Source organism: Cervus canadensis, chromosome 23, assembly GCF_019320065.1.
Source record: "Cervus canadensis isolate Bull #8, Minnesota chromosome 23, ASM1932006v1, whole genome shotgun sequence".
NCBI classification, from domain to species: domain Eukaryota; kingdom Metazoa; phylum Chordata; class Mammalia; order Artiodactyla; family Cervidae; genus Cervus; species Cervus canadensis.
The window spans coordinates 11,967,614-11,990,890 of NC_057408.1; the positions used below are offsets into that span (position 1 = coordinate 11,967,614).

General features: G+C 45.9%; 1 protein-coding gene across 1 annotated transcript; it reads left to right on the forward strand.

The window, feature by feature from the left end:
- The first annotated feature begins 607 nt into the window (after window positions 1–607).
- Window positions 608–18,837, forward strand: ST8SIA3 (ST8 alpha-N-acetyl-neuraminide alpha-2,8-sialyltransferase 3). The gene is made up of 4 exons (XM_043444338.1): window positions 608–1,207; window positions 2,673–2,792; window positions 5,223–5,780; window positions 8,623–18,837. The coding sequence occupies exons 1-4, from the start codon at window positions 1,029–1,031 to the stop codon at window positions 8,903–8,905; spliced, it is 1,140 nt and encodes a 379-aa protein (XP_043300273.1). The 5' UTR covers window positions 608–1,028; the 3' UTR covers window positions 8,906–18,837.
- Window positions 18,838–23,277: the final 4,440 nt, after the last annotated feature.

A 23,277-nucleotide genomic window follows, 5' to 3' on the forward strand; every position in this document is an offset into this window, starting at 1 on the left:
TGGGGCGGGCCTGTCGTCCACTTGCAGGGTGCTGGGAACCAGACACTGGGAGGAAAGAGGGGGGGAGTCCAGCCCTCCACCCTCATAGCTCACCTTACAGCGCTGCTAGGCACGGCCCATCTTCTAGAGAGAAGTAAAGGATGCGCTGGGCAACCCAAGTGGATAGAGGAGAGATTATGGAAAATGCCAAGAAGGTTTGAGACGCTCACAAGGCCCAGTGGCTCTCCAAGGCTTCCTCGTGGGGTGCTAGGGCAGGTGCTGATCGGTGGGACCCGGCTCAGTGGTGAGAAGAGAAGCTTTTTAATGTCTGCTCCCCAAACCGCTCTCCCAGCATCTCAGAAACACCCAGTTGGTTTGCGTCCTCCAGGACAGCCCACCCAGTTACTTATCTCTGTATTCCACGATATACTTATAAAGCAATGAACAGTCCACGGAACTAAGTTTGGGCGTCTGTCTGGCCAAAGGCATCGCCCCCGCCGGCACCCTCGGCGGGGAAGGCCGGGTAGAAGCGGGCTGCAGCCTTCCGAGCCTCAATTCGCCTCCCTCTGCCACCTCCCCTTCACCCCTCCCTCTCCCGCCCCTCCCCCGGTTATTTGGGAGATTAGAGTTCATTAATTAAATCCTGTGCTTAGATCGAACTGTAACATTATTCCAATCACATTTGTCTTGCAGGCGGCAGAGGAGATGGCAGCCTCGCTGGAAACGCGCGGGGGAGCCTGAGCCTGCGGCCGGAGACGCACGGCGCGCCGCTTCAGCGCCGCGGCGCCGCGCAGACCCTCCGTCTCCCTGCTCAGCCTCGCGGGCCCGCTCTCCCCTGCCTCCGGGGCCCGGCTTCTCTCTGGGGCTCCTGCCCGCCCCTACCTCCGGGCCCCTGCGCGGCTCCCCAGCCCGGTCCCCCTCCCCCCCGGCACATACGCTGACACGCGCGCGCGAACACACACACTCACACACACACTGACACGCCAGCGAGCTGCTGGCCGCTCAATGGACCGATTTCCCCGCTTTTCCTGATCCCAAGCCGGCCCGGGATGAGAAATTGCAAAATGGCCCGGGTCGCCAGTGTGCTGGGGCTGGTCATGCTCAGCGTCGCCCTGCTGATTTTATCGCTCATCAGCTACGTGTCCCTGAAAAAGGAGAGCATCTTCACCACTCCCAAGTACGCCAACCCGGGGGCGCCCCGAATGTACATGCTCCACGCGGGATTCCGGTGAGTGCGGGGCCTCTGGGCGCCGGCGGGTTATCTGGTTTATGGGGGCGGAAGGTCGGGGGGTGGGGGGAGGGAGGGTGTTTTGCCTTCTCCGAGACACTTTGGGCAAGATAACTGCGTGGTCCTTCCATGCCTCGCTCTGATTCTTAACACCATCGCCACCCACCTCCTGCTTTTTTTTTTTTTAAACCCAGACGTCGTCCTCATCAAAGTGATTGCATTCTCATATTCTTCTTTGGCATCCCTTCCCCCATTTCAAAAATGGGGGTGGGGGGTGGGGAGGGTGGTTTAAGGAGAATGATGGTGGATGGAGAGGCCTTGTGTGTATCTGGGAGTCGGAATGGAGAGATGGACATGCGTGGCGGTGAGCGCCTACTCCGCGCGCGGACCGGGGAGAGTTAATGGCGCAGGCGCCGGACTCGTCTGGCGCGCTCTCCTGCTTTCCTCCCCCAACCCATGAGCCATCAGGCGCGGGTCTGTTCTCTGGCAGCCCCTGGGGTCCTCGACCTCGATCCTTACACCCGCCCCGCCATCGCCCACCCGCCCCCCCCCCTCAACTCTTTCCGGGATTTCCGCAATCCCCCCCGCCCTCTGCGGGAAGCGAGCCGCCTAAGGGCCGCCTCCCCTCGCCCCGGGTCCAAGTCACCGCCCGGCGCGAGGATGGACTGAGAAGGCAGGCGCCGGGCGAAGCTTGGCGGAGCTCGTGGAGACCTTCTGCCCCAACTGTGACCGCCCCCACCTCCCGAGCTCTGCCAACTGAGCCTCCAGAGGGGCGGGTGGCGAGTACGAACTGCACCCTGTGGTCTCAGCCAGACCCGAGGTGCGAAACCCAGGGAAGGAGTGGAGCGGGCGTCCGGAGGGCGACGGTCAGGGGACAGGGGCTGAAATCAAACCGAGGCTCGGGAAGGAAGAGGTTAAGGAAGGAGCCACCCCCCCCCAACCCACCCCCCACCAAGCCTTCCCCAGGGTCTTGGGTTCATCTGCCCTTTTCTCCAAAAATCAATCGGGGCGCGGCGCCGGGGAGGCGCGGGGGCGCGCGGGCCGGGCCCGCCTGGGCGCGGCCGCTGTCCGCGGTGCTGACTCCCCGGCCCTCCGCCCGGGCGCGGCTGCTGTCCGCGGTGCTGACTCCCCGGTCCCCTCTGGCGCGTCCGCTTCGGGCCGAGGGCCGGGCTCCCGGCCCTGCTCTCCGCGAGACGGCCATTTTATGGTCTCTCCCGCGCCCGGAGGGATGGACAATGGAGACGGGCTTCCCCGGTTCCCCCTCTTGCTCCCGAGTGTGTGTGGGGAGCGAAGGTGGCCCAGACGAGCAGGGGGCTCTGGGGCGGGCTGTCACCGAGGTCGGCACCGACTAGCCGCCCCCCCAGCGCCGTCCCCGCCCCGCCGCCTTCCGGCCGGACCTTGATGGCTACCGTGGCTTCCCCGAGCTGAGCCCAGCGCGCTTGTCTGTCCCCATGCTCCTCTCCAGGTCGCAGTTTGCGCTGAAGCTTCTAGATTCGTCTCTGGTGCCCTTCCCGCATTCTGTGACCCATGAACTCCAAGCCAGACCTAAGTGGACATTTAATCGGACAGCGTTTTTACATCAAAGGTAGGATAGGAGACCCAGGAGGTGTCCTGAGTTCTGGAGCTCAAAACCAAGACAAAACGAAATTATAACAGAACAACAGAAATCCACTCCCCCCAACCCAAGGTGTACCTGCACTGCCTTCTTGGCCTGACTGCACAAAGGCTGATTAGTAACCCTTTTCTGTTTATGGAGTGCCCCCTCATAAAAGGAAAGCATCAATAAGGCCAATTTGAAAAGAAGTGAAAAAAAAAAAGTTGTTTTCAGTATTCTCCTTAACTTGAGCTTAATTGAGCACCATGATTTATGGTTAACATGTATGGCTAATACTGCCAAAGCAATTTATTTTAAAAGAAAAAAAAAGTTAATGACAAAAAGACCACCCAATGCATTTTCATTACCCCTCACTGGGGAAAAGAAAAAGAAAAAAAAAGTAAAAAAGTATTGTCTCACAGAAATACAGAAGACACTATACTTTATCCCCAACAAATTACTAGCGAAAAACCTCAGCCCAAATATATTCAGATGTTTAAGTATGGCATTGGTTTTTTAACCTGGTTGTTCTCATTAAACTTTTATAGCTTTTAATACATTGTAAAAGCTACCCAAAATTACTCTTCGTTGTCTTATAGCAGCTTCATTTATACATGGAGTTTGTGTGTGTGTGTGTGTGTGTGTGTGTATGAACCTTTCTTTTTTGAGGTGGGGCAAGAAGGATGAGATTTATGCGAATGTATGTATTTCCTCAGTGATTTCTGGTCTATCAATCTTATAGCTAATCCCATAAAGATAAGTCATTACTTTCTTCCTTCTGGTGGGATAATTACCTGCTAAATGGAATGTGAGCCATCTAGTGTATCATTAGGGGTATGAATACTTATTTTACAAAAAGTTTATTTTACCATCATTTAGGGGGTGTTGGTTTTGGTCATAGAATTTCTAGTTAATCGATGCAACTTTTTAATCTAATATGGAATTAAAACAAAATTCAGTAGTCTATCCATGGGTACATGAAAAATTTTACTTGAAAAGCTGGCATAAGAGTCATTATGATATGATTAAAAATTTTAAAACACTGTTTAATTAAAAATTAGTCCATGATAATAATTGATTAATTCTAAAACTCTGAAGTGTTTTTTTTTTTTTTAACTTTTGTGGTTTTAATCCAACTTAATTTTCTAGGCAGCCCAGAAAATTGTCATGGGTCAAATATATTATGTATTTCCCAAAACATATTTCTGTCTCAGTAAAAATGTTCTCCCCACACTAGGCCATGTGATCCAAATAACCAATTAGAACAATATTTCCTTCTCAAAGCTTCCCTTCTTTCAATCCATTTATTAGGTAATCTTTAATTAATTTGCCTAGTGTCACTTGAAACTTTTACCTTCGTAACAGTTTGCAGTGAACACTTAGTAACTTTGGAAGCTTTGGTTTAAAGCCTTCAGTGTATGTCAGTCTGCATTTTGACAAATTGAAGTAATTTTTTAAAAAGTAAGATTCCAGGTAAAGTGATAGTATGCAAAGCATTTAGTTTCATTCCTGCCATTTTTGGGGGGCAAAAGATAGACGAAGTTCAATGTGATTTCTTAGAACTGGAGAACCTCGTAGCAGAGTAACACATGACTGATCTCTCTTAAGTGTTTTAAATCACAGCGACTTTAAGAGGAGATGGTTAATTTCGCTTAATGCTCAGCATGAAAGCAACCAGAAATTAGTGTTAAGTACCACCCTTGCCTGTTTATCCTCTGAATTCTTAGAATATACACATGTTTTCAGGATTTACAATAGCTTCTTTTTCTAAAGCATTAGGTTTCTCTAACTCAATTGGGTTTCTATATAATCAAGTAGAAAAAGATTCTTTTTTCATTATTCAAAGGACAATAATGAGATTATCATCTCATTTCTATTAAATATTCAACTACTCCCACTGCTATTACCATTTTTATATTTTAATAATAGATAGCACCATACTGACTCATGTCTATTTGACTCATATCTGGACATCAGTGATATTTGATATTCCTTGTACACTATAGTCCAATAGCAAACAAGTAGTCCCTAGTTGCAAACTCTAAGTCACCAAAGTTTGTGCATTAGTGTGAGCCCTTTGGGGTCTGTGTAAATTGTCTCCCTGTATCTTCTCACACAGTTTGGCCCATGCCTCCCCCTTGACCAAATACAGTTTTCAGGTAGAGCAGAAACCCAAAGAATCAGCAACTGAAAGCCACAAATCACAACATTTACAAGCCTTAGAGGATTACACCCAGACGCTGAGAGGCTACAGCATGTCTGTAATCCTGAAGCAGTTCTCCCTTCAGTTATTATGAATGTATAATCTTTCTTGGGTTCAGTGTGCCTACAGTTCTTGCCTGAATGAAACAGTGTAAGACCTAAGATGGAAAATCAATTCTTTTGAATGGGATACATTTAATGAATCTCTTTTTATTTTAGGCAAGAAATTCTTCAGCATGTCGATGTAATAAAAAATTTTTCTTTGACCAAGAATAGTGTTCGGATTGGACAACTGATGCACTATGATTATTCCAGCCATAAATATGTTTTCTCTATTAGCAATAACTTCCGATCACTGCTTCCAGATGTGTCTCCCATTGTGAATAAGCGTTATAACATTTGCGCTGTGGTTGGAAATAGCGGGATCCTGACAGGGAGCCGGTGTGGACCACAGATAGATAAGTCAGATTTTGTTTTCCGTTGCAATTTCGCCCCTACGGAGGCTTTCCAAAGAGATGTTGGAAGGAAAACCAACCTTACCACCTTCAACCCCAGCATCCTGGAAAAATATTACAACAACCTTTTGACCATTCAGGACCGTAACAACTTTTTTCTCAGTTTGAAAAAGCTTGACGGGGCCATTCTTTGGATCCCTGCCTTTTTCTTCCATACGTCGGCCACTGTTACCAGGACATTAGTTGACTTTTTTGTTGAACACAGAGGTCAGTTAAAGCTCCAGTTGGCTTGGCCTGGAAATATAATGCAACATGTCAACAGGTGTGTATGTTTTATTGCCTTTAACTCACACCCTACCAGATGGCAAATCAATATCGTAATCTCTTGGGGGTGGGAGCTAGCTATCTGATTAGTTAGTTGTTGTGGTTAGCATAGTACCTTAGAACACATTCTGACGTTTTGTAATGCATGAACGGATCGTTCTAGGTAAGAAGTTCAATCTCCTACCCCAGCTGGTAGCTAAGTGTCAAATGGAGGGACTGGTGTTTCATCAGCTTTGCCTCTCCACCGGCCCCCCTGTCCCCTTCCATAGTGGTAAGCCTAACAAACAGTCATGGAAATCACCACAAATCAATAATTTTCTCTGAATGGACAGCTATGTCCCAATAATGCCAACGACTAAAGTAGACAAATCAAGTGGTTTTCTTAAAGATGCGATTGACTTTAAATATTCCTTTTTATTTGATGAGTATTTTTTTTTAAGATGGCCAAGATTAGAAAACCACCTAGACAAGTCAAAATTGTATAATTGGCTTTAATCATTGGAGATTTGAGTGCCAAAACATGTGAAAAGTATTTTAGCAGCTTGTTATCCCCTGTAATTTGAAAGACAGATTAACCAGGATACAGTATTTTCATCTAGTCTGATGAGTCTTAACTCTGGCTATACCTCAGAATCACTTGGAGAGATTTAAAAAATACTCTTGTCTGGGCTCTGCTTCAAGAGATCCTAACGTGATTTGTCTGGTGGGGAAGGAGAGTGGTTCAGGCACTTGGTATGTCTTAATAACTCCCCAGATGATTCTAATGAGCAGCCAGAATTGGGAGCAGGCATTCAAGGGCTTCCGTGGTGGCTCAGATGGTAAGGAATCTGCAATGCAAGAGACCTGGATTTGATCCCTGGGTTGGGAAGATCCCCTGGAGAAGGGCCTAGCAATCCACTCCAGGATTCTTGCCTGGAAAATTCCATGGACAGAGGAGCCTGGTGAGCTGCAGTCCATGGGGTCTCAAAGAGTAGGACTGAGCCCACACACACACACATTTATAAAATGCAAGGAATTTTATAAAGCAAGATTAATTGCAGAATTTTTTCTATAAATAATCTGAGGAAATTGCCTCACCTCTAATGTCCCCTATTTGAGCAGCCCCAGTGTCCTCACATACTCTCCAGGTGTTACTGCAAGTTAGAGTGGGTTCTGGGAGGTCTGGTAGACAAGGATTCTAAAATTTTTATCACATCGCAGATGGGTACATAGTAGACATCCTATAGTCCTCTAACATCTTCCAGATTTAAGATCTTGTAGTTGGCCTCTCATGTAAGGAGGAATGATCGTGTAATCAGCTGGTGTGTATCTAGCAGGCAGGCTGATGCCAGCATTTATAGTCCATGCCGGACTATAAACTTTTTCTTGGAAAGAAAAAGGGCACTATTAAGAATTATGACAAAGATAACAGACAAAAACTGGGGCTATTTCAGTTTTCCAGGATGTATGGCTACCTTTTTAACAGGTAATATAACCCAGCTTCTAAGTTTAAAGACGTATCATCTGAGGTACATAGAAGAGGTATTTACTGAACATCACTGCCCAAAATGGGCAGAACCAGAATTAGAAGCCAGGCATCCTGCCAACCTGCCCCCTCTGACTTCATCATTTTGCTCCCCTCTCGCTCCATTTAAGCACAGCTGTACCGAAAGAATCGTCAGGAGTCATTCTAACTCCTTAGGTAAGAATATGAAAACAAAGACTGAACTTGTGAATTTCACCTGGAAGGGGAATGTCCATGTGAAGCCTTCAGGTAGTGAAGAAGGGTCTAACTGCATATTACAGATCCTTCCGGAAGCAGCCTGTGTGACCCGCCTGGCCCCCAGCCTCTCAGGAGGCCCATGGAGTAGCCAGAATGACCCACTTGGGCTTAGACCAAACACAGTGATTCAACGAAACCTTGGAGGAAGTACAGTCTGTGGAAATCTGATTCATGAACAGTTTGAGTATGCGTGCACACCAGTCATAAGTGCACATGCACACATGTACACACTCCTTCACACCACATCAGTCTCAGATATTTGGCAGTTTAGGTAGCAAGGCTTCAAATTACTATCTAAATATGGAAGGCACAGCAACCATTATTGAGCATTTTTTACAAATTCAGAAAGTGTGTAAATACTTTTCTTAGGTTCTGGCACATCAAAGAAGGGCTTGGAAGCTCTTGGTTAAGACAAAGGAACAGGAAATGTGGTTTTCACAAAAGGGTAGAAAAAAATAAGGCCCCACAATCTTTTCAAACCCACGAAGAAAGATTTAATCTCTGAGTTTGGGTAAGAAAGTAACAGAAGAGGGCCCCTTAGATCCGCCCTTTACGTATGAGGGGCATGGTCATTCTCACTGATGGGCTTTTGCAGCATCACCAGTGAGTCAGAGACACCACTCTTTAGGACAACCCAGAGCAGGGCCGCTCCAGTATTTCTTGCCTGGAAAATTCCATGGACAGAGGATCCTGGCATGCTACATTCCACGGGGCCACAGAGTCGGAATGCCTGAGCGACTGAGCACACACGGGGAGCAGGGACGGCTTCACACGTGGGGCTTCCACAGTAACAGACGAGCCCGCGCTAGAAGGGCCGGCACGTGGCTTAACCCTCTGCTATTGCCCTCTTGAAACTCTCAACTATTTTTTAAATAAGGGCCCGCATTTTCATTTGACATTGGGCCTCACAAAGTAGATGGCCCTGCCCTGAGAGTTTTTTTGTGGTCTTCAGGATAGATTCAGAGTAGGACTGGTTACGTTACTTGGATAAATTCGCTTCCCCAAACTGGTCACAGTGACTCATCTGACGGAAGCCTTCAGCTGGCCTCTGAATCCACCTGTGCTTATTGTTCCACAGGTACTGGAAAAACAAGCACTTGTCGCCCAAACGGCTGAGCACGGGTATTCTCATGTACACCCTGGCGTCAGCAGTCTGTGAGGAGATCCACTTGTATGGATTCTGGCCTTTCGGATTTGACCCCAACACAAGGGAAGACCTTCCGTACCATTACTATGACAAAAAAGGAACCAAATTTACCACCAAGTGGCAGGAGTCCCACCAGCTGCCGGCCGAGTTTCAGCTGCTGTACCGAATGCATGCGGAAGGGCTCACCAAGCTGACTCTGTCGCGCTGTGCCTGAGAACTCCGAGCCGGAGCGCCCGACGGCCGGTTTCAAAGTGCCCGACTCACACCGAGTAGCCCGTCAGAATAGACAGACCCCCAGAGAGTCTCACATAAGGACCGTCTGCCCCTTAAGAGCAAAGGGGCCTTCTCTCCCCTTCTCCCTGCTCTTTTAAGGGTCTTAGCAAGACAGATGCTTTGAAGCCTCGTGATCTAAACTTGATAAAGGGACGGTTGCATTGGGAACTCTGCTGCTAACGAAATGGTTTGAAGTATTTTCACGTGTGTATTTTAATAATAAACTGCCTCCTATTTATTTTCTTTCTAGTGAGGACTAGAGCTGTAGTGTCTACAGCTTTGCTCAGAGTCCTCGCAACCAGAGGCCTCTGGGCAGAGGTTTGGGCAGGATTGCAGTTTTGCCTGGATGGGATCACACTCTTTGAAATGAAAACATAAAAAACTGGTTTGTGAATATCCTCTCTCTCTTCCTCTCTTCTCCCCCCTTGCCCCTCCCACCCTCTCCCTTCCACCCCCTACAACCACTTTCCTGGCTCCACCACCATGGAGTTTTATATTTGGCTAGGAGTCATGTTGAAATAGCTTTGCTTGTATGTCTTGCATCTGTAATTGATACGTTCAAGGCTCTGGGTAACTGATGTTTCATAACAAACTGACGGGTCATGACGGATCCCCTGTGGTTCCTTTTATAAGAAATGCCCCTCGGGAAGTTCTCACTGGCCCATGCAGCCATCCTGCAGCAGAGCAGCTCCTCTCTGCCGGGAGGCACGTGATCCAGGGCATTTCTGACCATCACTACAAAGCCTGTGGCGCCGCGGGTGGCATCTCGTCTCGTGACCTGAGTGCCATTATGGCAAATCATCCTGATGCCACACCTTCAAGGGCGTTCCAGCCTGGGCGCAGTGCCTCCCACAGTCCCAACCCAAGCACTGGACTGGGAATTCCCCCAGAACGTAGAGGCGGGGAGTCAGCTCAAGTCTGGTACTTATAGAAGAGGAAGGAAGGAGAATACTTAGAAGCTGTTATGGATCCCATAGCCCCTGAGGTGTTGTAACTGTGGTCAGGGTCTCTGAGAACCAGCTGGGTCAAAGCAGAGGAGGTGCTCTGAGGCTGGCCAGGCCCCCACGTGAACGGCGCTGAGGCAAGGGCATCCTGAGTGTCACTGTGTCCATCAGACCACTCCAGAACTCCAAGGCAATTGTAGACATCAGATATTCCCTCTTTCCGCTGAAACTGGCTCTACAAATCTAGCATTTCAAAAGGAAAAGCCACTGCTTTGTGGCAAGACTGGTACTAAACGAACCCTTGGAACTGGAGATGTGTGGGCCTGCTGCAAGGGGTTCACCAGCTGTTCCCCTTTCAGCCTTAGGAGTAGAAATCACGTCACTGCTGTCCCCAGCTTTTCACTGAGCAGCATTTGTTCTTCCAGTTCAGCCCAAAGTCTGGCCAAGTCGATGTTAAATTTTAATAAGAGTTTCTTTCTTCTCTCCAAATGCCAGTCAAGCACATTTATAATACATGTGGGTGGGGTAGCTTGTTCTTTAACAGAAATCTCATCTAGATTGCTTGTAACGTTACAAATACTGTTTAAAATCATTGCTATTGTTCAGTAAGCAGCTCACTGCCCCTCCTTGGGAAGGTACCATCACGCTGAAAATCAAACCAAATATAAGTCTGATTTGATAAGGAAAGATGCGGTTCTTATGCTCATGTTCTGCCTGGCTCTGAAGAGAAGCTGTTTTATTCTAATTTTTCCCAGAAAGCTAATCAGGGCAGCTTACATAGAACCAGATGCTAACCAGTGACAGAAAACTCATACAGACCCAGATGTGTTACCACTGGTGACACAGCTCACTCCGTTGTGTGAGTGACAATCATCCAAACAGACAGGAAGACATCAGAATGGATGGTTTGCAGTGGGAAGCCACTGAAACAACCCGATACTTGAAATAATTAGAAGGGGAGATATCCAAAACACTTCTAAATGCAATGATACAGTTCGATGGGCACCCAAACCACATGCTTATTCCCTTATCACTTTAAAGAAGAAAGTACTACAGTAAAAAAGAAAAGAAAAAGAAAGAGGAAAGTACTACAGTCTTCGTGCTGTTCTCTGTTAGGGTCACAGGAGATGGGAAACTGACAGGAGTGTTTAGTTGGATCTTCCAAAGCACTTAGTTCATCTGGTTTCAGCTAAGTGATAATGCCAATATTAGGATGAGATGGTTGGATGCCATCACCGACTCTATGGACATGAGTTTGGGTAGGCTCCGGGAGTTGGTGAAGGACAGGGAAGCCTGGTGTCCTGCAGTCCATGGGGTTGCAAAGAATCGGACACGACTGACCGACTGAACTGAACTGAATATGGGCGAGATCCTGACTCTGGAGTTTTAATGCCAATGTGCCCACTAGATTTCACTAAATATGTGGACACTTTGAGCCGGGCAGGTTAAAAGAGCAAAAGACCAGAATCTCTAAAGTCAGTTAATTGTTCTATTTGTGGACCATTTAAATTAGCTGTCATCAGAATGGCAAGTTTGGGGGTTTTTCTTTAAGTTTCAGGAAGACTGAGTAAATCTCACTTCACTCTTGGCTCCCTTTTAACCTAGAGTGAGAGGACTCTGTCATCTCCCACCATCATTTTCATCCATCACTTTCACAAAAACTCAACATGCTGAGGAAACAGACCTGTTTCCCAGAACCAGGATGGAGAGATGAGGCTTATCTCCTGTTCCCAGGTAGGACTTCCTGGAGCTGATCCCAAAAGACCACCTTCCCCTTCATCTTTAAAAATCTCTGAAGACAATCCCAAGCCCTCCCATTGTGGTTAACCACAATTCTCATAATTTATCCATTCTTTATATGCAGGCTTTATCCTTCTATTGCAAAAAAACAAAAAACTAGATTCAGCGTGTGGTTAAAGCATTGATCTCAGTTTTCAGCATGTAGTCAGCACTCAATATATGGCACCTTTTACTGTTATTTTTATTGGTTAGTTATGCCCTTGACCTACAGTTTCAGCATAGAGAAAATCAGCCTCTAGCTGATGATACAAAAAGTCTTTTTGTTTTTAAAGACTGTTCAAAAGATTAAACCTATATAACTACTGTCTTGACCAAAAGAGTTGGTGGGTCCTGTGAGCCCAATTGAGGGAGGCAATGGTATAAATAGCCAGGATCTCCAAGGCTGTGTGGTCAACAGCAGTGACGTGGGCAGACAGGCCTGTGGGTCCTCCTTCCTGATTCGGCCTCAGGTACCAATCCCTGGTTTTCCCATTGACTTTGCTCTACTGGTTATAGGTTAAGGGCATCCTTTTGTCAGAACCTTTCTTCTTTTTGGTGGCTCAGATGGTAAAGAATTCATCTTCAATGCAGGAGACCCAGGTTCAATCCCTGGATAGAGAAGATCCCCCGGGAGGAGGAAATGGCAATCCACTCCAGTATTCTTGCTTGGAGAATTTCATGGACAGAGGAGCCTGGCAGGCTACAGTGTCCATGGGGTCACAGAGAGTCAGACATGACTGAGCAACTAACACTTCTTTTTTTCAGATACTCATGGCAGAGTCCTAACCCTAACACGCACTATTGGAATAAATATCACCATAAAGCCCCCAAGTCTGTCTTCATGTGACACCAACACAAATGACCGATTCAGTTGCACAGAAAAAAAAACCACACAAAAAAACACAAACCCACAAACATTTAACAACCTGCTTAACGCTACTCCCTCAGTTTTCATCAGTCGTTCTGAGTGTCCTGTGCAGACATGCAGATCCAGGGGAGACAGAGTTAAAGTGCTGTGTTAAGAACCCCTCGCACACCCAGAAAATCTTCTCCATATGTAATGATTGAACCTCTGCAGTTCCTCTGCCTTTGCTTCTGTCTTAAGTGTCCTTGACCGTTGTACAAGTGCCGTGCATTTAGCAGTGTGTGTGCCTAGCAGGGCTGGCGGTGACCACCGGGCCATCCGTGTGACTCTGATGGCAGGCCCCCGACCATGGCGCTACCAGCCAGGTTGTGAAGGGAGAGGGTCCCCTGACCTCCTTGTGCCCAGGCCTCCAGTTAGCCAGTTATCCGCAGATGTGAACGTCGGAAGTAACCTGACTGGGTGGGGAAGTGGAGGAAGAGAAAAGCTTTTCTTTTGACTTGGGTTGTTGTTCTAAGTCATGTCTGACTCTGTGACCCCATGGACTGCAGCACGCCAGGCCTCCCTGTAACTTTGCTGTCTCCCGGAGTTCGCTCAAATTCATGTCCATTGAATCAGTGATGCCATCCGACCATCTCATCCTCTGCCACCCTCTTCTCCTTGACTTGGGCAAAGTACTAATGTTTAGACACACTCAGTCAGCAAAGAGGTGTTGATGTGAGGGCTAAGGCAGCAGGGACAGAATTCTAGAGACCTAGGACACTGGGAACGGAAGAGCCTTTTGGTATCTCTGGTCCTAATCCTTGACTTTCCAAATGAGAAATGGAGAAACAGACAGGTTAAGTGATTTTCCCGAGATTGCACAGGTAATCAGTGAAGAAATTCTGACTCCTTATCTAGCACTTCTTGGCTCATCAACATCCAATAAAAGTGGGCTCAAAGAGAAAGTGGTTATGGTCTGGGGTCTACAAGGCACAGAAAATAAAGTAAGTTAGAAAAGCTGAAAAAGAGGAAAAAAGATTCTCCCTCCACTTAAAAAAAAACTATTTCTCAATGCAAAACAGAAAAGGAGATGCTTGCCTAGGTATACAACAGTCCATTGGTAATAACCTACATTCTCCCCTAACATGAGAGGAAACCTACTTGGTAAATGATGATTCTGATAAATCTGGTAAATCACAATGAAGTTACTGACAGTTCCCAGTTGACAGCTGGGATCTTAGTCATCTATTTACCTTAATAAAACCTTGTTTTAGTAATATGTATATATAATTTAAAAGTTGAATGCTGAGAGCAGCTGTGTACTTTTCCGTGTGTAAAATTTTCATTTGAGGACTCTGGGTAAAAGTATGTTTTGTCAGTGCCTTTCCATGTTATAAGTAATTTCAAGAGCAGACTTCAAATTATTGCATTTAGGTCAATATGCTGAGAAGATGTGCAAATAACAATGAATAATTGGGGCTGGGTCTTCCTGTGCAAGATGAGAGAGAGCCATTTTCTGTATAATTCTGGATCCTTTTCCCTGCAGTGGTCTGAATGTGCCAAGCCAAAGTTTATGTCTTGCCTCTACTTCTCCCTGAGTGTGTAGAACTATGCTTTTGCTCACAGAGAAAGTTGGGGCTGTGCGTGTGTGTGGCTGAAAAGCCCAGACAGAGGGTCATGGGTGCTGGGGACTTAGAGCCCCTGGGTCACCTGCTGGTCCTGTCTGGGCTCTGTGGCCCAATTAATCAAGGCCACAGGTGAGATGATACCACAGACAAAAATGAGGAAATATGCCTCTCTCACCCTTTGATCGCTTTGCCATATAGATTTAACATTTAAAGTGGGAAACATTTTAGAATGTCATTATTGTATTACGCAGTATTTCTTAAGATTTCTTTTTACTGTGATGACTTATCGAAGATATATGTGTTTGAACAGATGTTTTTATCCTCAATGAAGCTCATTCTCTTGTTGTTAATTACAATGGATAATCACAGTGACGAGCCTGTTGTCGAGTAACTGACTCCGATTTAAGATGACAATGGGGTTGTGGGGAGAGGACCTGGATTTGCTACCCATCCTCTAGCAAGCCAAGCTGGAAGGCGGGAGGAGCTGATACCATCCTTGCTCTCCTCCCCAGACCTGTGGCTCAGAATGCCCCGGAATAAAAGCCCGCTTACAAAGATTCCCAGGTGATTCTGATGTGGCCACAATTTGGAAACCAAAAATCTAGACCGAAGTCATGTATACCGTGTTGACCAAAGTCGCTGAATGCTTGTCACTTCTAATGCAGTTGTCATCAGATCTGCTCCCTGGATTTATCACAATAGAAACACAGTCTTAGTGACTCAACCATTCAACTCTTTTGAGTTTGGCTAAATTGACCAGTCACTAATTTGTAAGTGAACAGTATCTGGTCAATTTTGTCAGAATGGATGCAGGCCTGAAGACGGTCAGAGTGGGGAACATAGCTTTAACCTACTCTACCCCAAGGCCAGCTCTTTATATGTCACTCTGGTTCAGACTAAGAGTGATCTCAGGTCACTCATCTTTAAAAATAGGCAGACTGGGAAATAGGAAGGTTGAACAATTCATTCAGATTCTCCTTAGATGTCATTCCCAGAGCCTAAAATAGTTCTAAAGGGGTCTTATTTCTCAACCTCCAGGAAATGCCCCCAAATGCAAAGATCTTCGGGTTAAAATGAAACCAATCAAAGAAGAAAAAAAGAAGAAGCTGAGGTTCTAAAACCAGCTGAATATAAAAGGGATGGGTCAGTTGGCACTAGCTGCCTGGTGCCAGCCTCTGTTAAATAAGGTCCCTCCATCCTAATGAGGGGCTTTCCCTGATAGCTCAGTTGGTTACGAATCCTCCTGCAATGCAGGAGACCCCAGTTCAATTCCTGGGTTGGGAAGATCCCCTGGAGAAGGGATAGGCTACCCACTCCAGCATTCTTGGGCTTCCCTGGTGGCTCAGCTGATAAAGAACCCACCTGCAATGTGGGAGACCTGGGTTCGATCCCTGGGCTGGGAAGATCCCCTGGAGACGGGAAAGGCTACCCACTCCAGTATTCTGGCCTGGAGAATTCCATGGACTGTATAGTTCATGGGGTCGCAAAGAGTCGGACACAACTGAGCGACTTTCACTCCTGAATTACTCTTAAATTACATCCTGATGAAGTTTGGGCCAGGCTCCTTTCCACAGCTGTGCCCATGCAAAGACTTTCATCATCAGAGATACTAGAGACCTCCTCTCTTTTCCCTGTTGTCGGGTTAAGAGACAGCTTTAGCTCTTTGGTGTGATGTTAAATGTTTAACAACTGGCTCTGAAGGATGCTGGAGACCTGATTTGTAGGACTTGCCAATTTCCATGCTCTAGATACTCTCCCTCATAGCCAATTTCCAACTACTAACTCGATGTCAACCAGCTGAAATGTCACAATATGTTCTCAAGAGCCACTCCGAGCTGGCTCCAGCACAGCACTGCCTGAACAATTTCTGAGTCAGTCAGCACCAAATAAGAGGGCTAGCCGTGGCTTCCGAGGGGCTCCATGGACCCCGCTTGCCATAGAGAGGCATGGCCGCCTTGATCGATTCTACTAATTTTTAATACATTATTGGTCCTGGAGGCTAAGGACCTTAAGGGGTTCAAAATACCCCCTTAGCCACATGACTCTTAGGAACCTCTCAACAGACTCCTCAGAACCTTAAGGAGTTACTAGCCACAGCCTGTCTGATTTCTAAAGGTGACCTTCCAGGTAAACACTCCTTAATTTAACTGCCAGTTGAAACCATGTTTGGCTGATCTTTCCTCATATTGTATTGTCCATCACCTCTTGCCCTATTTGGCTAATTTTCCCTGTCCACTTACTCCTCAACCTTCTGATGTGGCACAAAAGTGACAGGCATCCAGAAATTAGTGCCTATAAAAGAGCAGGGGGTAAGAAAAAAAAAGACATCCCATTAGCTTACCTGGACCCGTCACCCTTACCTGGGGAGACTCTGTGGTTCAAAGGTCTCTACCTCACCAGGGGGACACTCGGCTAAGCACTACTACCCTGCCCAGGGCTTAAGTATGCACTCAGCCGGACTTTCTCTGCACTCGGAAAACTCACGGTGGGCTCAAAACACCATTAAATAAGAATACTGCTAGGAACACAGTAAGGGAGGGCACCATGCGATGCCTTGCCCTCAGCGAAGCCCTTCGCTAAGGCTGGACTTTGAAAAAACCTACCAGCAAACACTTGGCCACTGCAGTCTCTGGGCGCTGCGCTTGGCTTTCCTCCTTTCTCACCACTAGTCAGACGTGAAAGCCCCATTTCCTGAGTGTTTGGAAATCAGACACCCTCCTGAGCCACAGGACAGGCTTCGTTTGCAAATTAAAGGTTTTAGGATGGAAGTCATTCTTAGGTGGGTTGAATTAAATCCTTTGGAAGGTGATGCTGGGGGGAAAAAAAGTGTACTTAATTCCTTACACATAGCCATAAATTTTTATTCTGTATGTGCTAAATCAAAATTAGATCATAAAGGACCAAGTCTACTTTCCTTGCTGTAGTAAAATACCCTACAGGTTCTGTAAAATATTTCTGGACTGTGAAGGTTTGAAACTCAACTTGGACATTTTCTATATTATGTTCAAAAAATCAGGGTATACCTCTGTTTTCTGTCCTTCTTAACAATTATCAAAATGAGCTTGTTCCACTATAGTTAATACACTATATTTTATTTTAAATGAGTGGGTCCATGTTGAAATGCTTTTCACTGTGTTCAGAACAATTTGCATATAGCCTGGGCACAAAGTAGGCGCTTATCTGGCTCTTTTCCTGATACACAAAGAGGGTTAGCTCACAGCTACAAACAGAAGCGATTTGACAGTGGTCCTGAGTTTACTAGGAAGAAATTAACAGCAAAACCAGCACTGAGGAACCAGCCACCCCCACAACATTTTCATCTTGTGAGGTAGGGAAGAAAATCTGGTAGATGATGGGAGAGAGGTTTGGTCAATGTGTGTGGGTGAAATAAAGTCACTTAAATATTTGCAGAAAGGAACAGATTTCCCTCTGAAATCTAGAACCTAGACCATTTTTGCAAGGCTTAGAATAGTAAGTACCCACGACAGAAATGCTCTTTAACCAGATTTCAAGATCCAGATCTAAGTAAGCCCTTACTAGGCAGAACGCAGCCTTACTAGCAAGAGCCCTGGGAGGGGTTTATCGACGGGCTGAAATCCAAATACTGAGCGTCAGCAATTAGCACTGAAATTCTCCCAGGGCTCAGAACAGAAGCACTGGACCACCCCAGGGCAGCATCACTTATTCCCGCAGGGCAGTCCCCTAAGTCCACAGCAGAACTTCACAAATCTAGGCATTAACTCAGGTCTAGATTCTAGGTGAATGTCCTCAACGTGGAGATGGGGCAACTGAGGTTCAGGAAACAGAGGATGACTGATGTTCCCAGCTTGTTAACTGGACCTAGGGCCTGGGTCTCCCAACCACTGATTCCATTATACTACACCACGCATGCTACCTGCATTCTTTAGATGGGAAATTGACAATCTATTGTGGAAGCACGAATCAGAAGTCAAGACAAAAGAATGTATACGATATCTCCTCTCGTTTAACCTGCTTGGTTTTACCACCTCATTTTAGCATCATTTTAAGGAATGTTATATCATTGTAGGGTAAGGAATGAAGTTCTTTATAGAGTAATGATGGAACCAAAAGGTAGGGGAACAGTGGTTGTAAATTATTATAGAAATGCAGAAGAAGCATGCGTCAGGAAAAATAAATGCTTCTTAAGTTGGTATAACCGTGGAGCCCTCCCCCCACACACCGGATGCATTTGTTTTGGAAAAGCTACTTCCTGCTGAGAGACTGGCATTGAAGGCCTTACTCCTTCCCAGCAAACGAGAAGACCCCTTGCTCTCTGGAAGAAGCTTCAGCCCTTAGGACTCAGACTCACCTCTCTTACTAGAGGCAGCCTCAGTCACTCTTAGAAACGAGCTGCCAGACGGACAGGGCCGTGAAGACCTGACCGAAGCCAGCACGCTGGACTGAGGAACGTGTAAATAGCCTCCTGCCTTCTTGGTGAACAAGGATGATCATCTGTTTTTGGTTTTTTTTTTTTCTTTTGTAAAGGTAATCGCGTGTATATTGTGGCTGTAGTTTGTGAAGAAAATGCAATGATCTGCTTCGACAGCTCCCCAGATGTACCTGTTAAGCGTGAATGTGCCTGCCTCATTGCCTCCTGTGCCAAACACAGTACTGAATGCGTTGTTTTTAAATAAACTGTTTTATTGTGCATTGGAAAGCACTACTGGTTGTCTTTGTCCCATTCAGGGACACACACACACTCACACACTGCATCCAGTGAAGAGATTAAATGCATCCTCCTTATCTCATTCCCTGCGTTTTAAGGACTTCTTGGGGACTTGCAGGACTCCAGAAAGGTTGAGCTTGGTTGTTTACAGCCATGAACTGGTAGCAGATACTAACTAGCCCCCAGTGCCCAATTTTCCCCTAGGTCCATGCAAATCATGCAATGGGCCTGAACATTAATAATAATAATGATGTTACTCCTGAGTGGTACAGTCACATGCATCAGCTGTCTCATCAGTAATCAGGTGAGAGAAGGATGCTTACGAGCTTGGCTCCTGCTGCAGAGTGAGTGGCAGCGGTGAAACGAGAAGCTGACTCAGTCCAGGGCTCCTTTCCTTGCATCTTGAGGCCATTCTAGTCCCTCTCTGGCCCACCTGCCCTGAATACCCGCATCAGCCTCCATCCCCTCGCCCTTTGTTGTGTTTTTAAATTTATTCTTTTCACTGGAGGAAGATTGCTTTACAGTGTTGCGTTGGTTTCTGCGGCACAACAGAGCGAGTCAGCCACCGGGATACATACACATCAGCCCCCTCTCGAGCCTCCCTCCCTCGAAGCCATCACGGACCGCCAGGCGGGGCTCCCTGTCACAGAGCACCTTCTCACCAGCCACCTGTTTAACACGTGGCAAAGTGTATACATGTCGATGCTACTGAGTTATTTTTTCGAAGGGTTTTCTTCCTTCACTTGAAAAGACAGTATCTATTTATTCACTGTTTTCCTGTTTCCCCCTATATTATAAACTCTGCCTTCTCCAAAACAGGCTTGCCTATTTTAATCACACGATGCCCCCAGTACCCAAACCAGTGCTAGGAACTTAGCAGGCCATCAACTGGTAGTTGATGGCTGGATGGATAGACGGATGCATGTTCAGACCATCGAGTCTGCATTCCGCTTCCGCTCCTGTCCTCTCCCTTCCCATCGCTGCGCCGACATCACAGATGCCAGAAGTCATCCCTCTGCTCCAACTCTGCTGCCTCAGTGAGCACCATGAACAAGTACTCGTTGACTGAAGGAATAAACAGCCTCGGAACTGTTTTTCTCAATACACATGCTCCAACATTAAGACGATCCCAGGGACTCGATCCAATGGTTAAGAAATCGCCTTCCCAGGGCAGGGGGTGCTGGTTTGATCCCTGGTGGGGCAGTTAAGCTCCCACCTGCCTTGAGCCCCCCCCCCCAAAAAAAAACAAAACGTAAAACAGAAGCAATATTGTAACAAATTCAAAAGACTTAAGAGTAAAAAAAAGAATGTCCCAGCATAGGAATGCACCATAGCGCAGCGCCCTGATTATAATCTCAAGCAAAAGGAGAGCTTATGGAGGGTGAAAGAGCCCACCTTTGGTAAATAGGGCTGCATCAGAGAGGGCTGGCTGCAGTACTCTTTAAAATTCAAATCAAAAGTCGCTCATGGTCACCTATGTGTGACACCGGGCAGGATAGGAACAGGATACAAAATGAGCAAAACCTCAGTGCCTAGCCGGAAGGAACTTAAAAGTCTTACTGGGGAAGCAGGTCAACACATTACAAGGGAATATCCTCTACCCTATGCAGCTCCAAGGGATGATGGAATGCAGGTGAGTGAAACAGAGGCAAACAGCAAAGGATGGCCCCATTACACTCAAGTGAAGGAAATAAAAATTTTAGAGGCCAGGTATAATACTCGGGGCTTATTTTTCTGAAAACTACTTGACAAGCTGATGATTGCTCCCCATCGCCTCTCACAGAGAAGTGGTTTGGTTGTTCTAAAACAAAACAAAAGCCTTCAGAAACTTCAGCAAAACATGAAATTGACACCAAGTTTATTGCAGGCTCTCTTTGCCTGGGGCCAATTGGTACAAATTAAGTTTTAAAAGTAGAATTTCTTTCCCTAAGAAAATGCATTGCCGCAACTTGACCAAGACAAAGAAGATTAAAGAAGCCTCACCCATAGAAGGGCCAACTTGACCCAACTCTCCCAGGCCAGTAAGGCAGTTGGCTTTCTTAGTCTATGCAAGAGTCTGGGCTCCTTCTCCAGGGGGCCTTCCCCAGGGTCTGTGCCAGCCTCCGTAAGTGGAGGTAGACCCCATTTGGGGGCTTCCCAGGTGGCGCTAGTGGTAAAGAACCCACCTGCCAGTGTAGGAGACATAAGAGATGTGGGTTCAATCCCTGGGTCGGGAAGATCCCCTGGAGGAGGAAATGGCAACCCACTCCAGTATTCTTGCCTGGACAACTCCATGGACAGAGGATCCTGGCGGGCTACAGTCCATGGGGTGGCAAAGAGTCAGACACGACTGAGTGGGCAGGTATTTTTGGTGAGTAAGTTATCTTGCTGGACAGGCTGCTCTGAACACTACCTCATACCACACAGAATGTCACAGGTGACCGGGAACTTAGATATTTAATGAGTTCAATGCTCTGGTTTCCAGGTGAAGAAACTGAGGCTTAGGTGTGAAAGTGACTTATCTAAATTGCATTGTCCTCATGAGCCACATTTTAAGTACTTTATTAAATATTCTGGGACCCAAACAACAAAGTTATTTTTATACCAACAATTCTCAAATCTAAATGAAAATATTTGAAAGCAAAGTCTGCTCACTTTATCTTTTTTTATTATTATAAAAATATTCTTTGAAAAAAATATGAGAAAATAGAGATAAGCAAAAGAATAGTAAAAACCACCTACAATTTTCACTTGTTTTTCTGAGTGTGTGTTTGTTCTAAACCATGCATACTGTTGCATTCTTTTGCTTTTTCTCCACTTAAAAATATATCAAGAAAGCCTTCCATGTTATTAAATATTCTTTGATAAGCTCACAGAATGGAAACTATATTTATTTAACTAATTCTCCATTATTGTTTCAAATTTAAGTTTCGGTTCTTTGCTATAAATAGTGCTTTGAGGGACATCTTTGAATGTCTGAACATCAGTGATTGTTTCTCTGTATAAATCCCTTTAAGTGGATTTTCAAGAGATATGACTCTTTTTTTTAAGAGAAGTCTTTCTCAAAACCAGTCAGAAATGTTCAAGTGGAAGTTCAATGACCAAATTTATAAATCTTTATTTCACCAGAAAAGTTTTAAAGGCTTTAAAAAGGCACAGTTTGGGTGGAAAGTGTGCTTCATCAACAGGATGACTCCTCGACAGAGAAGTAACGTTTATTTGTGTACGATGCTAAGGTAAGTAAAAAAGCTATTGTTGTGTGCAGCTTAACTCAGCTGCTACATCTCCCGTTTAGGAGCTGGGAGAACTGTACACATCAAAAAGAGGACGCCCATCCGATCACATCCTTAAGCACCCAAGACCATTTAGGAGAGACGGGCCTTCAATATAATGATATTGATAGATTACTCATTCCCTTATTCTGAGAGTGTGTTGCTGGTTACTAATTATGCTTTCAATTCACATTAAGTCCAAGAAGTCAAAATGAGAAAGATGAGGTAAACAATCTACCTGAAGGCTACGTAAATCCTACAGACCAGCTGTTTGGTTGAAGTTTTTAAAATCAATATCTCCACTTCCATAAGAGAAATCTGACTTCAAGCAAATTCAAAATTTGAACATACAGACTTTCAAAGCAGATATATTATGGGAGGTCAATGAGATAACTACAGAATTCCCCATTCCCTATCATCGTCCCCTCTTAAGTAAATCTGTATTTGCCTGCCCCAAAATGAGTAAATATATTCATCACTGTGGGTCTCATAGTCTCTATCACAACTACCCAACCCTGCCATTGTAGGGCAAAAACAGCTAGAGATGATACATAAATGAACAAGTACAGATGTGTTTCAATAAAACTTTATTTACAAAAATAGTCAGCAGCCTGATTTGCCTTGGGGCTTTGGTTTGCCAATCCTTGCTTTATTTATTTTTTTTAATATTTGTTTTTGTTTATTTCTTTGACTGTGTTGGGTCTTAGTTGCAGCATGTGGGATCTACTTCCCTGACCAGGGATCAAACCCTGGGCCCCCTGCATTGGGAGCATGGAGCCTTAGCCACTGGACCACCAGGGAAGTCCCCAATCCTTGCTTTAAATAACACGCTCCTTCCTGTATGTAGGGACTTCCCTGGTGGCTCAGATGGTAAAGCATCTGCCTACAACACAGGAGACCCGGGTTCTATTCCTGGGTTGGGAAGATCCCCCGGAGAAGGAAATAGCACCCCACCCCAGTATTGTTGCCTTGAAAATCCCATGGATGGAGGAACCCGGTAGGCTACAATCCATGGGGTCACAAAGAGTCAGACACGACTGAGTGACTTCACTTTCACTTTCTTTCTTTCCTGTATATAAAATATTTCATTTGACAGCCCTCATTGGATTTGTTTCCTAGGGTGGTCATGATAAATTACCACTAACTTGCTCCCTTAAAGCAACAGAAATTTATGCTATAA